Source organism: Zootoca vivipara, chromosome 1 (assembly GCF_963506605.1).
Source record: "Zootoca vivipara chromosome 1, rZooViv1.1, whole genome shotgun sequence".
Taxonomy (NCBI): Eukaryota; Metazoa; Chordata; class Lepidosauria; order Squamata; family Lacertidae; genus Zootoca; species Zootoca vivipara.
In genome coordinates this window covers 3481809-3497718 of record NC_083276.1, presented here as the reverse complement: position 1 = coordinate 3497718, position 15910 = coordinate 3481809, and the positions used below count along the sequence as shown (strand labels likewise).

The 15910-nt window shown below is 49.2% G+C and overlaps 1 protein-coding gene across 2 annotated transcripts in view; it reads left to right on the top strand.

The window, feature by feature from the left end:
- PYGL (glycogen phosphorylase L) overlaps nt 1-15910 on the top strand; it is a 53485-nt gene that overhangs the window by 19899 nt on the left and 17676 nt on the right. For both annotated transcript variants that reach the window (XM_060270675.1, XM_060270681.1), the window contains exons 7-12: nt 476-587; nt 1367-1449; nt 6202-6345; nt 10358-10450; nt 13409-13555; nt 15306-15469. In XM_060270675.1, the coding sequence (XP_060126658.1) occupies nt 476-587; nt 1367-1449; nt 6202-6345; nt 10358-10450; nt 13409-13555; nt 15306-15469 (743 nt within the window). The remainder of the gene's footprint in view (nt 1-475; nt 588-1366; nt 1450-6201; nt 6346-10357; nt 10451-13408; nt 13556-15305; nt 15470-15910) is intronic.

Here is a 15910-nt window from a genome sequence, read left to right as displayed (position 1 = left end):
TTTTGATTATACGTACACGGAAAAATACGGTAAGTTTGAGAACCAAGGTACCACTGTAATCTGATTTTCATTCAAAATTTGCACTGAATTTTGCAGTGCCACTGTTTCACCAGATAATGTGTGCAAAAGCTTGCATAGCTCAGTGAAAGTAGCACACAAACACACATTATATTAGGAGGAAACACATTGCAAAAGTGTTGTGTGTAGGGAGAAATACATACAAAAATGCCGATGGGTTTAAAAAAACCCATCTTAAAAAAATTAAAACTGGAAAAATGAGGAAATGGCTCATTTGATCAATTAGATGGCCTTTGTTGGGGTCACCTACAGAATCTGGTTTTCCCTGCAAGATATGAAGGAGCACCTGTGTCTGAAAGGATGGGGGCAGTGGTGGGGGGGGGGTCCCTTGGCCAGCCCCTCCCTGGGAGAGCACCATGCAACACAGTTGCTGCCACTGGGCCTTTTCTCTCCCCAGGTGGTCCTGGCTTTGCCCTACGACACCCCGATTCCTGGCTACATGAACAACACGGTCAACACCATGAGATTGTGGTCGGCTCGGGCCCCCAACGATTTCAACCTCCGCGACTGTAAGCGTTTTTGTTCTGTTTGCAAGAATATTTATATACTGCTTTTCTTTAAAAAAATACCAAAGCCGTATACAACAATTATACACAAAACCATGCAATACACAAAGCATGCACAAGAAGTTAAAATCAGAAACCAACTGGCTGTTGTAGGAGAATATATATATCCTGCTCAGGCAGGTCTGGAAAGGTTTCCAGCAGGCGTTTAAAAGGCACCTGCTGAAGTTCTAGTGGCAGAGAGTTCCACAGGGCTGTTGGCACTAAAGGCTCGGTTTCCTGCTGTTGTCAAACGAGCCTCAGCAACTTGGGGAATGGCCAGCAACTCTGCTGCTGTTGATCTCACTGATCAAGCTCGGATGTTGAGAAAGGGATGAGTTGCCTCTCTTTTGGCTGTAGCCACAGAGTGTCTGGAAATAGCCACCTTGTTTTCTTTCCTTTTCCACTGTCTTGCTCTGCCTAGCTGTTGTCAGATAGCAGCATGAAAAATTCTCATCAGCCTCCTCCTTGCTCCCCACCCCAGCACCGGCCACATCTCTGACCAACTGTTGGGCTACTGTTAAATTTCTCTGTAACATTTTGTCCTCCTTTCAACCGCCTGAGGTTTTAGCCGCCAAACGCTTCCAAGAAAATTGTCACTGTTATAAAAAGGACTAGAAACTTGACGTGGGTAGATGGGAGGGGAACAAGAAGGAAGCTGAGACTGCACCCTCCCTGCCAGACCATGTATCTCTGAAGTTGGCAGCTTGTTTTTTTAACTCCCCAAACCTTTTCTCTTTTTCTAGTTAACGTTGGCGATTACATTCAGGCTGTTCTGGACAGAAACGTGGCTGAGAACATTTCCCGCGTCCTCTACCCAAATGATAACGTAAGTCTCTGGGTGCAGAAACGCAGCCTTCCTCTTGGAGATGTGTGAGGGGGTTGCTTGGGTGGGAGGGAGGGAGGGAGGGAGGAGAGTGTCAGCCATTCAGAACCAAACAAGGAATTGATTTGAGCCGCCTTGCAGGCTCATAACTCTGGATGCATGAAGCGTCCTTATAAAAGATCTGGGAATGGGCCTTGTCACGAAGTTCTTGGCTGTGAGTCTGCCTCAAGCAGGCTTTAAAATATGTTCATCTGGAGTGCTCTGCAAGAGCAGCTCTCGGTGACCTACCTCCAAAACTCACCTCTCCCACAAAAGCTGCAATTTAATTCCCTGTGTCTTTAGCTGCAGACAGGAACAGATCTCCATTAAGGCATCACCTGTCTCTTGTTCCCGATTGTGCTTTGGGCTTGAATTGGTCTTCTCCAACCTGGTGCTCTCCAGATGTTTTGGGACTGGTGGGCATTGTGATCTGCAACATCTGGAGGGCACCGGATTGGAGAAGGTTGCCTTACACGAATCCTATATAATAAAGTGCAAGTGTCTCTGCGTCCAGATTCCCTGTGTCCGCGCTACTGCGCATGTGCCCCACGGACACACACACACGCTCCCCCCCACCTACCGTTTCCCTGCGGCCGCCAACCGCCGCTCCCGGCCGGACTAAGCGTTGGTGGCGGGGGGGAGTGTGCGCGTCAGCGCTTCTCCGAACCCCCGGGACCTGTCCTTGCTGTCGGCAGCTGGGGGAGAGGAAGGAAGGAGGAGAAAGCAGCCCTTTCTCCTCCTTCGTTCCTGTCCCCCAGCCGCCGACAGCAAGGACAGGTCTCAGGGGTCGGAGAAGCGCTGTGCAAGCGCTTCTCCGCACCCCTGGATGTCTCCTTACTGTCGGCGGCTGGGGGGGAGGAACGAAGGAGGAGAAAGCAGCCGACAGCAAGGACAGGTCCCAGGGGTTGGAGAAGCGCTTCTCCGAACCCCGGGATGTTCTAGCGCCCGTTTATTGAACGGGCTGAATTACACTAGTATCACATAAACCACAAGTTGCTGCTGCATCAAACTGTGGTTTGTGCAATCCCACCAAACCAGGATTGCAAAGCATGTGTTGGCAGACCCGGTTTTGGAGGGACCACCTGAGCGACAGTCTCTCGGGTCAGATGTGACGGCCAACGGCGTGTGAATTGGTCACTTGCCATATTTGCAGAAGCCAGGGCTCCCCAGGGGTGCATCTCAAGGCTCAGCTTACGTAACGACAAACCATTGTTGAGGGTTACATGTGCACCCAAGTATGTGGAACATTTAATAGCTCCCTCCAGCTTTTACATTCTTAAGGACTTGGGCGTAGGCCTAACCCCCTACCCGAGATTAATGAACAAGGTGAGGGGTCCCTTCCCCTCCTGGCTTCTGTTCCTCTGAGATGTCACCATGAGGACTAGAAACAAAACACTCAAACTCTCAAGCAGCAAATAGTTATTGGGAAATAGTTACTGGCTTGCTGTAACAGAAGGATGTCGGGTTGTTGTTGCAGGGGGGGGGGGCTTCATGTGCGAATGTTTTCCTGTTGCTTTCTCAGACCTAGAGCATTCAGGCATTTGACATTATCTTGTTCAACCCTCGCTGTCGCAGCTGGCACGCCTGGTGAGCTCTGTGTAGACCTGTAACTTTGGTGTGGCAGATTCGTTGACATCTCTCCCTGACCAGCTAAACCTTCACCTGTGACGTATTTCCTGTGCTTCTCCCTGCTCTTGAATTCTCACTGAGGCGGCAAACCTGTATCCACGGCCTCGGCCCAGTATACCTGAAGGAGCGTCTCCACCCCCGTCGTTCTGCCTGGACACTGAGGTCCAGCGCTGAGGGCCTTCTGGCGGTTCCCTCATTGCAGGAAGCAAAGCTACAGGGAACCGGGCAGAGGGCCTTCTCGGTGGTGGCGCCCGCCCTGTGGAACGCCCCTCCCATCAGATGTCAAAGAAATAAACAACTACCTGACATTTAGATGACATCTGAAGGCAGCCCTGTTTAGGGAAGTTTTTTAATATGTGACATTTTAATGTAGTTACAGGTAGGTAGCCGTGTTGGTCTGAGTCGAAGCAAAATAAAAAAATTCCTTCAGTAGCACCTTAAAGACCAACTAAGTTTATATTTTGGTATGAGCTTTCGTGTGCATGCACACTTGTATCTGAAGAAGTGTGCATGCACACGAAAGCTCATACCAAAATATAAACTTAGTTGGTCTTTAAGGTGCTACTGAAGGAATTTTTTTATTTTAATGTAGTTTTAATCTTTGTTGGAAGCCATCCAGAGTGGCTGGGGAGACCCAGCCAGATGGGCGGGGTGCAAATAATAAATTAATAATAATATATTATTATTATTATTATTATTATTACCGGTATTATCATCCAGATCATGCCCCTGAATGTGGAGGGAGCGTTGCGGGGAGGGATCCTCCTCCACACCTTAAAAGTCCCTGCCTTTAGAAAACTAGCCTCTCAAGGAAAAGGGATTCTTGCCCTCACTGACATTGTCTACATGGAACGGAGTGTGTGTGTGTGTGTGTGTGTGTTTATATGGAGGAGTACAGTATCTGAAATGATAGGGCCACCAACACAAGTTTACTGCCTCCGTGAGAACGAGCCTAGAATTCCGTTTTGTGTCTTGATTTTTTCACACCTGTGTCATTGCTTAGCCTAGCTTCTTTGCTGTTAATGGGGGAGGGGGGGATCTGTTGGAAATAATACCGAGTTTTTTTTTCTTTAGACATCCAAATGCTCTTAGGGCAATGATTTGGGACGGTCAAACCGCTTCATTTCCCATTGGTAATATCCTGTAACTACTTGCTAAAATCCACCAACTTTTCATGCCACAAATGTTTGGGGGGGTGGGGTAGGATACTACATAGTTTTGCTATAATAGCCCCCAATGTGGTAGCATTGGAGAAGTATCACAGATTAACTAATAAAGCAGAATAAATCTGCCACGGATGCACTATCTTTGTGTTAATATGACCATTGTAAGGCACTAGAGGTTCTCCATGAATTTGGAATATTTTTTTTAGGTTGAGGTTGGCTGGGGTAGGGAGCGTTGAATCTGAAAGAAGGTAATTTCCATTGGTGTGGTATACATTTCTAGGGATTGGAAATCCAAATTTCATTTCTTTGGACAGCTTTCACCAGGAGCACACAATTGCTTACCTTGTGGTGATAGCAATTCTTTCCTTAAAAAAAAGAATATATATATTTTTTAAAATCAGGCAACCAGGTTTGAAAATTGAAACCGATTCATTGGCTGTTAGATTGTGCTCGATCCCTGCAATGCCTTATCTAGTGCCAAAACACTAAACCTGCCTCAGTTCAACGAATCTCTCACATTTCAAAATTGCACTCCACACCTTGGGGGTCAGGATATGGAGTGAAGTGGCAGCTGAAATGTGAAACCCAAAATTTTTGCTCAGTCCCTAATTTAATTTCCCCAGAAGATTTTTTAGATTTTTTTAAAAAAATTCTAGCCTGCTTCATAAAGTTTGTGTTCATCATTTCAACAACTGTTTGTTTCAGCTCTAGTTATCCCCTCCCCTTGATGCTAAATTCTACAAATGCCATGGCAATGCAGATTTAACACTTGACTAGTAAAGGTTAACTCTGGTTGCCCTCTGATTCCAAGGACCCTTCTTTAGCTTCTCCGCACCAAACGTATTTCGGTAATCAGCCCATCTCAAATATTATTATTATTATTATTATTGTTAATTTCATTTCTATACCACTTTATATTTTTAAGAAAAATCTCAAAGCGGTTTACAGCATATTAAAACATCAATAAAACAATCCAGAATCAAACATTTCTGAAGAAAAGTCAGATGTAGAGTATGCAGTCAAAGCAACAAAATTAACAGAAAACTAAAATATTATCTTAAAGATTTCAAAATAAAACATTGCAAAGGAGGTCCGCTACAGAATACATATTTAACACAAAGAAAGTTAACCAAAAAACACAAAAAAACTTAAAATGTTTTTTTTTAAAAAAAGCGAAAACAAAAACCATTGCTAACTGAAGTCAAATATAAAATATCTCGTCCATCCCCAAAATTCCCTTCAGATTATTCACGGAATTGTAAAGGTTAAAGTGCTTTGGGAAATGAAAGGTGTATTTTCCGACATTTCTACAGTCATTTTTATACCATAGCTGCCAAGTCTCCCGTATTCCCTGGGAAACCCCCGTTTTCCCGGCTGTCCCCAGCCGGAAAAACGGATTTTTTTGTTTTTCCCCGGTTTATTCTGGCGCGGCGGCCATTTTGGAACTGGGCGGAGCATGCTCAGAAGCGACTTTTGATGCTGCTTTGCCCAGTTCCAAAATGGCTGCAGCGCGACTTCTGGTGCGGCGGCCATTTTGGAACAGGGCAGAGCAGCATCAAAAGTCACTTCTGAGCATGCTCCGCCCAGCTCCAAAATGGCGGCAGCGCTACTTCCGGTCCAGTCCCTTATTTCTCAGGCCGGAACTTGGCAGGTATGTTTTATACACAGAGTGATTTGTAGTCCTCCCCAAAAACCGCCCCGTCCAAAGAATTCACAGTTGCTCCTATTTTACCCCCCAGCCGTGATGGGAGTTGTAGCCCAAACATCTGGAAGCGGGACCAGCTTGAGGCAAAGGCTGCCCTAGGACATGCCACACTGTTCAACAGTCAAGCACCTTGCCTGGACTCTTATTCCCCTGCCCTTGCCTGGTGGTGTGTCTTATCAATGTTCCCAATGGGACCTTTCATCTCCATCTTTGCAGTTCTTCGAAGGGAAGGAGCTGCGCTTGAAGCAAGAGTACTTTGTGGTGGCTGCCACCCTGCAGGACATCATCCGCCGGTTCAAAGCCTCCAAATTTGGGAGCACCGAAAGCGTCCGGACGGCTTTTGATTGCTTTCCAGACCAGGTAGTTTTGTGTTTGCATGTGTTTGTTGTTGGCTTTCACACAAAATTCTTCTTCTTCTTCTGCGATCCGAGTAAGATTGTCTTCCATAAACACGGTTTTAACAATGAGTCCGTTAGTGACTGTGGAGGCCAATTCTGGATCCACACATCCTTCCACAGTGGGGACATTGGTTTCCAGGCAGGAGTTGATCACGATGTGGATTTGCCAAGCGTGCCTTCCTCTTAGTACATTTCTCCCTTTTGTCCTGAGTTCGAGTGTCTTCAAAGCCCATGACACCTTTGGTAAAGGCTGTTCTCCAACTGGAGCTCTCGCAGGCCAATGTTTCCCAGTTGTCAGTGTTTATACTACATTTTTTTAGATTTGCCTTGAGAGAGTCTTTGAACCTCTTTTGCTGACCACCAGCATTACGCTTTCTATTTTTAAGTTCGGAATAGAGTAGTTGCTTTGGAAGACGATCATCAGGCATCCGCACAACATGACCAGTTTGCAACGGTGATGATGTGAAATTCAATAGGACGCGCCTCTCCTCCATCTGGTTGTGAAATTTGCACAGCTATGGGGCCATGTTGAGCCAGGATTCTGCCCCAGAACACATCTAGCAAGGATTTTAACTCTGGTCTGGAAGATGTAGTCATGCAGGCTGCGTACACGACATAGAATTGTAGAGCCCGAAGGGACCCCAGGGGTCATCTAGTTCAACCCCCCTGCAATGCAGGAATTTAAAGCACCTGGTTTCCCCCCAAGATCCCTGGGAACTGTAGTTTACCTCTCACAGAGCCACAGTTCCCAGCACCCTTTGCACACCTCAGTTCCCAGGTTGCATTTGGGGGAAGCCATGTTCTTTTAAGGTGCTTTAAATATGTGGTATGTTTGCAGCCGTATTTACATAATTCATTATATGCATCTGCCCTGAAAGCGACTCGCATAAAAACCAGACGGTCAGTGTTTCTCAACTTTTTCTGGGCCACGGCACACTTGTTCTATGAAAAAAAATCCCGCGGCACACCAACTCTGTGCCGCCCTATATTTAGTTTAGTTTGGAGGGGAGACGAAGAACTGCTGCGCGGTAGCCAGGCGGACCCACCAGGCGCTCTCACCTGGGTTGGGGGGTGGCGAGGGGCCCTCTCCTCCCTATCTTTCCCTTTTTCCCTCACCTGGGGGGGGGCTCCCTCCTTTTCAACTTCTCCTGGGGCGGCTGGGGTGGCGATGGCTGCGGCGACGAGGGAGGGCCGTCGCCTGGTGGGAGGTCCCGGGCTTCGGAGCTCTTCCCGGCCGCAGGCGGGCTCGCTGGGGGGCTTTAGCGGCTCCCCGCTTGATCCGCCGGGCGATTCCGGCGCCCACGCGGCTGCCGCGGAGCCCAGGGGTCCGTCGATCCTCCAGCCGGGCGCTTTCGGTGTCGCTCCGGTGGGGTCGCGGGGGGGGGGGCTCCAGCGGCTCCCCGGTCGATCCGCCAGGCTCACTTGGTGCCCGCGTACCGCCGGCAGCGGTTCCAGCGGTCCGGAGGCTAGGCTGGCGGCACAGGCACGCTGGTCGCTCTCAGGAGCTTCGCGCTGCCGTGCCGCGCACCATCTTGCCTCGCCGGAAGTCCGTCAGCAATGCAAAGCGCCCTTTTCCTCGCCGCACGCCGCGGCACACAAGCCGGTGTCTCGCGGCACAGTACTGTGCCGCGGAACACCGTTTGAGAAACGCTGGTCTAAGTACAGTAGTACAGTCACAGTACATTTAAAAGTATGGTGTCACTTCATCATAACGCTAAATAGGAATCAGCAATTAACTCACCTAATTTTTTTAGCAAGCATAAAGCTCCCCAACGGCTCATGTAACAATATCCAGACATTTGTTACAGATCACGTAACAATCTTTCTTTGGCGATCACTCGTAGCCGAGTAAGATTGTCTTCCAGGGCCGGCTCTAGGCCCGCTCCCAGGGCGCGGGGCGCCAGGGTGCTAGGCCACCAGGGGCGCCGCTGCGAGGCATGGCTGCCCCAGGCGCGCCTCCACTGTTCAGCGGCTTCAGGCCGCTCTCCGGAGGCGTGCGGGCCTGGGGCCGCCTCCGCCGCGCGCAGGGGCGTCGCAACAGGGGGTGGGCAGCGCCTCCTGGCCCAGGGCTGGCCCTAAGGCAGGCTGGGTGGTGCAGTGCAGTGGCGCTCGCCCGCCCGCCGCACTGGGAAACAGGGTGGGGGGGGCACCAGAGGGATCTGGCGTGCCAGGGCGCGGGGCATGCTTAAGACGGCTCTGTTGTCTTCCATAAACACGATTTTAACAACATCGCACCAGTAGCTAGGGAGAGAGAGACAGCCATCTCTCTCCTGATGACAAATATATGTCATTGAATTCTACTCAGTATTGATTGATTTAGCAGAGTAAAAACTTAAACACGTTTCAGGAGCCCCAACAAAAATAGACCAGAGGCAATTGTATTTCATCCAGCAGAGCTTTACTGCTACTCAGTGGCAAAGCTACCTGTTCCAACGCCGGGAGTGGCATACACCCAGGGGCGTGGCTGGCATGTGTCCCAGGGGGTGTGATGCATGTCGGGGTGTGTGCGTGCACAGTGAACAGCACACGTCCCGGGGCATGCTTGGCAAGCGGCCAGCGTCCTGGGGGTGCGTGGCTAGTGCCAAACTTCCGGGGGCGGGCAGGGGGACCGTGATGTCACACACACACGGGATGGCACCCGGGACAGACCACTTCCCCCGCCCCCACCTTTGTCCCCAGTGCTGCTACTGAAGGCAAATGAGCATAATGGTCACAAATCCAATACATTTAGGATTGGCATTTTCCATAAGAAATCCAGTTGCAGCAGATTTATCTTAAATTTACTATAACTTATAAGAAGTCTAAAACCTTAGCACTATAGCAGGGGTCCCCAAACTACGGCCCGCGGGCCAGATGCGGCCCAATTGGCCTCCCAACCCGGCCCGCGACGACGCCCGCCGCCGCCCGCTCTTACGGAACACAGCGCGGCGGCATGCTTCCAGATCGAAAAAAATCACCGAAAATCGTTTGTGCGCATGCGTATGGGCCTCTCCCGGCCCAGAAGAGGTCATTTCCGGTTCACTTCCGGGTTGGGGGGAGGCCCATACGCATGCGCACAAACGGTTTTCGGCGATTTTTCCAACCTGGAAGCGCGCCACCGCGCCAGTAAGTGTGTGTGTGCATGCGCACGGGCGCGTACTCCCCCGCCCTCCGGTCCGCTGTGTGCACACTCCCCTGCCATCCGGCCCAAAGCCGGGTAAGTCTGGGGACCCCTGCACTATAGCATACTATGTACAGAACAGCACACCAGAAAAGGGAGGCAGAAAGAGAAAGTGAAACTCTGACCCCTTCTGGTCTTATTTTTAGAGAACCAGTTTAAACCAGCTGCACTCGGCTTCTCTGAAGCAGTAACCCAAACATCAGGAACCTCCTGCTTGTTTCTTTTACACAGAGAAGCTTCCATAACTCTCTTGAATTTATTAGAATAGGAAAGATCTCTACCCATCGGATCAATACTTTCTGGACTAAGAAATGCAAACTTGACAATATAGTAGCGATTATTTCCTCTGAACACGTGCAGAGCAGCAAGAACCATTCTGTGCACAGCTGGGAGGAGGGGGCAGAAAACCCCAGCAATGAGTTCTGTCCGAGGTAGACTTAACCTCCAGCCGCTCTCCTCTTAGAACAGGGGGCGCCAAGGTTTACCTTGCCTGGGCCAGTTCACTCCAGTGGAGATCCCTCTGTGGGCTGGATTGCCCGCCCACCCACGATTTCCGGCATCTGCACAGATGCGTTTTCCGGCGTCTGTGTCTGCGCAAATGCGGTTTCCAGCACTGCGAAAGCGAGTCCCCGCGCTGCGCCGGTTTAGCGCAGCGTGCAGGGACTCACCGAGTGGGCAGCTCGGTTTGGGGGCTGTGGTTAAATGACCCCCGTGGGCTGCTTGTGGCCCATGAGCCTTAAGTTGCTGACCCCCGTCTTAGAGGCTGGCCAGCCAATTTGGGGCTCTAAATTCTCACTACCTTCTACATTTGCAGGTTGCCATCCAGCTGAACGACACCCATCCCGCCTTGGCCATCCCTGAGCTGATGAGAGTGTTTTTGGACATTGAAAGGCTGCCGTGGGACAAGGTTTGGCACAGTCTTCCATGTCGCTTCTGTTTCTTTCCAGGGATAAAGGAGCGGAAGGGCCCGGCTTTCAGAAGAGCCTGGCAGCTGGATGAGGCCAATGGCCAATCTGGTCCAGCACCCCGTTTTAATAGTGGCCAACCAGGTGCCTCTTGGGGAGCCTCAAGAGCAGAACTTGAACTCAGCACCGCCCTCCCCGCTTGCAAGGCCAGCTAAGTAGAGCAAGGGTCTGATTGTTCTACGGTAACTTCCTATTTCCATCTGAATGATGCAGCTGTACATTGGGGACCTTCTAGGTCTTTCTCGTGGAATTGGCAGGGGGGCCTGCCCATGTAGCTGCACGCCCATCGTCAGATCTTCTTGCAAAAAGAAAAAAGGACTTCCTGGGCGAATGATATGTGCCAAGCAAAGGTGTGCCAAGTTGAGGTCTTGCTCAATGGCACCACCTGCTGGTCACTGGTGGTACAGAAATGTAGAATCGTATGTGGCCAAGGTTCTCCCGGCAACATACCTGCCAAGTTGCTGTCAGAAATAAGCGACCGGGCCGGAAATAGCAGACCGGAAGTAGCGCTGCAGCCATTTTGGAACTGGGCAGAGCAGCATCAAAAGTCGCTTCTGAGCATGCTCCGCCCAGTTCCAAAATGGCCGCCGCGCCAGAATAAACCAGGGGGGAAACAAAAAAAATCCGTTTTTTCAGCTAGGAACAGCTGGAAAAACGGGGATTTCCCGGGGAAAACGGGAGACTTGGCAGCTATGCCCGGCAACCCTGAGGTCATCTGGATTTTAATATTTGGATCAATCTAAGCTGAACTTTTCTGGCTTTGTTTCCTGACTGGATTTTGTGGTTTTATGAGCTCTGATGGAGTGGCTTCACTCTACCGCTGAGCTATGGACCTTGCTTGTGCCCCCTCCAGGACGGAGATTATAGAGATAATTGAATAGCAGAAGCAAACAAACAATAATTATTATTATTTATTGAATTTACAGTGGTGCCTCACTAGCTGAATTTAATTTGTTCCATGGGTCAATTCTTATAACGAAAAATTCGTCTAGCGAATCCCATAGGAATGCATTGAATTTTTTATTACTATTATTATTTTGCCCATAGGAACGCATTAATTGAATTTCAATGCATTCCTAAGGGAAACCGCGATTCGCTAGATGAATTTCTTGTAAAATGAATTCGTCTAGCGAGGCAGCCTCTGCTAGAAAAATCCTTTCGTTAAGCGAAAATTACGTCTTGCAGGGCGTTCGTTAAGCGAGGCACCACTGTATATACCGCCCTGTACCCGTCTCAGGGCAGTTCACAGAATAAAGTCAAATTATAAAACCACAATATATATAATCAATATATATATATCTTTGTGACCCCATGGACCATAGCACGCCAGGCACTCCTGTCTTGCATTGCCTCCCGCAGTTTGGTCAAACTCATGTTCGTAGCTTCAAGAACACTGTCCAACCATCTCGTCCTCTGTCGTCCCCTTCTCCTAGTGCCCTCAATCTTTCCCAACATCAGGGTCTTTTCCAGGGAGTCTTCTCTTCTCATGAGGTGGCCAAAGTATTGGAGCCTCAGCTTCAGGATCTGTCCTTCCAGTGAGCACTCAGGGCTGATTTCCTTCAGAATGGATAGGTTTGATCTTCTTGCAGTCCATGGGACTCTCAAGAGTCTCCTCCAGCACCATAATTCAAAAGCATCAATTCTTCGGCGATCAGCCTTCTTTATGGTCCAGCTCTCACTTCCATACATCACACCTGGGAAAACCATAGCTTTAACTGTATGGACCTTTGTCGGCAAGGTGATATCTCTGCTTTTTAAGATGTTGTCTAGGTTTGTCATTGCTTTTCTCCCAAGAAGCAGGCGTCTTTTAATTTCGTGACTGCTGTCACCATCTGCAGTGATCAAGGAGCCCAGAAAAGTAAAATCTCTCACTGCCTCCATTTCTTCCCCTTCTATTTGCCAGGAGGTGATGGGACCAGTGGCCATGATCTTAGTTTTTTTTATGTTGAGCTTCAGACCATATTTTGCGCTCTCCTCTTTCACCCTCATTAAAAAGGTTCTTTAATTCCTCCTCACTTTCTGCCATCAAGGTTGTGTCATCTGCATATCTGAGGTTGTTGATATTTCTTCCGGCAATCTTAATTCCGGCTTGGGATTCATCTAGTCCAGCCTTTCGCATGATGAATTCCGCATATAAGTTAAATAAGCAGGGAGACAATATACAACCTTGTCGTACTCCTTTCCCAATTTTGAACCAATCAGTTGTTCCATATCCAGTTCTAACTGTAGCTTCCTGTCTCACATAGAGATTTCTCAGGAGACAGATGAGGTGATCAGGCACTCCCAGTTCTTTAAGAACTTGCCATAGTTCTTAAAAGAGGCGCTGGTGCTCAAATATTGATAATTGCTGTGGGTGCCTGCACCGAATAGCTACCATGGGCAGCTAAAAAAGAGGCATTGGTGTTACGACCCAGTTTGGAACTGGATTGCTAAGTTCTCAACAACAAGCTTGCTGTGTGTGTCAAGGGAATGTGTATGCAAGGATGTAAGGATAAGCAACCGTGAGCGTGGCTCTTTTCCCTCCATAGCAAGAGTATATACCCCAAATACGTATTCAATCCCCCATCGGGTATTGAACCTGGGACCTAGAATCATAGAATCATGGAGTTGGAAGAGACCACAAGGGCCATCCAGTCCAGCCCCCTGCCAAGCAGGAAACACCATCAAAGCATTCTTGACATGTGCCTGTCAAGCCTCTGCTTCAAGACCTCCAAAGGAGGAGACTCCACCACACTCCTTGGTAGCAAATTCCACTGCCGAACAGCTCTTACTGTCAGGAAGTTCTTCCTAATGTTTACCTTCTGAATGCAAAGCAGGTGCTCTGCCACTGAGCTACTTCAGCCTCCTGTTTCCTTTCCTTCCCCTGCTCACTGCCTTTCTCTTATTTTCACAACTCCTAGGCCTGGGACATCACCACGCGGACTTTCGCCTACACGAACCACACGGTTCTCCCCGAAGCCCTTGAGCGCTGGCCGGTGGAGCTGGTGGAGAAATTGCTGCCCAGACACCTGCAGATCATCTATGAAATCAACCAGAGGCACCTGGACGTAAGGAGGGCTGCGCCGCCGTTGTCCCGTGATCCGGGGGGGGGGCAGCGGAAGTGATTTCCTGGAGAGCCATTTAATGGTGCAGATGTTTTTGCCCTGCTCGCCTAGGGTGGAGCTCACACTCCCCAATGGCTCACTGGATTCCAGGCTTGGCTTTTCTCTTGCCCACAGGGTGCCAGAGGGGAGCGCAAGAAGGGGTTGCCCTCACTCCGATTTGGCTTCAGGCATCATCAGGTATAACCAATGAGAACAGAAGCCAAGTCGGAGTGAGGACCATGCTTCCTGCCCTCACTCGAATGCAACCTTTCCCCAACCTGGTGCTTTCCAGGTGTTTAAGACTACAACTCCCATCAGTAGCAGTCAGAACAGTCATGCTGTGGCACCTTGAATTGATATATAAAGCCCTGAACAACTTGGGTCCATGATACTTTAAGGACCACCTGAGCTCTTATATCCCAGCCCAATCTCTGAGATCATCTGGAAGAGCACTGTGAAGTCTTCCTGCGTGTTGACAAAAGTCAGGAATTTTGTGTTGCCTATCTGTGGGATGCTCGCCTAGCCAACAAGTGGCAGCCATCCTCACTTCCACATGTCCCTTTTTATGCCAACTGGCCAATGCCGCTGTTTAAAACCTTTTTTCTTATCATTAGACAGTTATTTTAATGATCATTTTGTCCTGTTTTTTAATGGCACGTTATGTTTCATTGTATACAAAGTGGTGTACGCAATGCCCTGATATTTTGAGAGGGTGGCATAGGAATGAATTAATAAAATAAAGGGGGAGAAACCCACCAACTAAAAAATATACAAATCAGGGAACACAATAATAGAATTGTGGAGTTCGCTTCAGGTTAAGTACGGACTTAGAATCATAGAGTTGGAAGAGACCACAAGGGCCATCCAGTCCAACCCCCTGCCAAGCAGGAAACACCATCAAAGCATTCTTGACAGATGGCTGTCAATCCTCTGCTTAAAGACCTCCAAAGAAGGAGACTCCACCACACTCCTTGGTAGCAAATTCCACTGCCGAACAGCTCTTACTGTCAGGAAGTTCTTCCTAATGTTTAGGTGGAATCTTCTTTCTTGAAGTTTGAATCCATTGCTCTGTGTCCGCTTCTCTGGAGCAGCAGAAAACAATCTTTCTCCCTCCTCCATATGACATCCTTTCATATATTTGAACATGGCTATCATATCACCCCTTAACCTTCTCTTCTCCAGGCTAAACATACCCAGCTCCCTAAGCCGTTCCTCATAAGGCATCATTTCCAGGCCTTTGACCATTTTGGTTGCCCTCTTCTGGACACGTTCCAGCTTGTCAGTATCCAGTACCAATTACACTTCCAGGACCAATTACACTCATACTTCAGGTTAAGTACCCTTCAGGTTAAGTACGGACTTCCAAAACCAATTACACTCATACTTCAGGTTAAGTACGCTTCGGTTTGAGTATTTTCAGTTTAAGTACTCTGCGGACCCGTCTGGAACGGATTCATCCACTTTCCATTACTTTCAATGGGAAAGTTCGCTTCAGGTTAAGTACGCTTCAGGTTAAGTACAGACATCGGGAACCAATTGTGTACTTAAACCGAGGTACCACTGTAGTTCTGTGACACCCCCCTTTCAAGCTCAAGGCTCTGCTGTCATGTGGAGGGGTATCCAGGGAGCTTTGGAACTGGGTTGGGCATCTTCCGGCATCCTTTTGGAGCGCTGTGAGTGCCTGAGCCGTCTTGCCCTCCTTGTCCCTGCTCAGAGAATCGCAGCCATGTTTCCAAAGGACGTTGAGCGCCTCCGGCGGATGTCCTTGATCGAAGAGGAAGGCATAAAACGCATCAACATGGCGCACCTCTGCATCGTGGGCTCGCATGCCGTCAACGGGGTCGCCAAGATCCACACGGAGATCGTCAAGTCGCAAGTGTGAGTACGGGTGGGCATTTCCGCGGGGCCCGAATGGGTGGGCGTGGAGACCCCGCCAAAATCTGGAACCAGGGTTTAGATCCAAGGTGGGCTTCTGGGTGCTTTGCCGCTGAGCCAGTTGGGTGGTGGTTGAAGACAGAGCTCTAGAGCCCCGGAGCACATGCAGATTGTGGGAGCAGGCAAGAGGAAATGTCTGTGTCCCCTGTGGAGAAAGGTTGGCCTCCCCCCCTAACATTTCCCTCTCTCCTTCCACCTTTTCTTGGTCACTGTTTCTTTGCAGTCAGTACCCTGACAGTTGTGGTATTGTGGTTTCCTTCCCATTTTTGTCTGGTGGTTTTTGTTTCTGTTTTGTACTTCAGAGGAACTTCTGTAATCATCTCTATTTCGTTTGGTGCTTTCCTACCCAACCCTTCCTCTGTACCAGAGCACAAGTAAACCTGT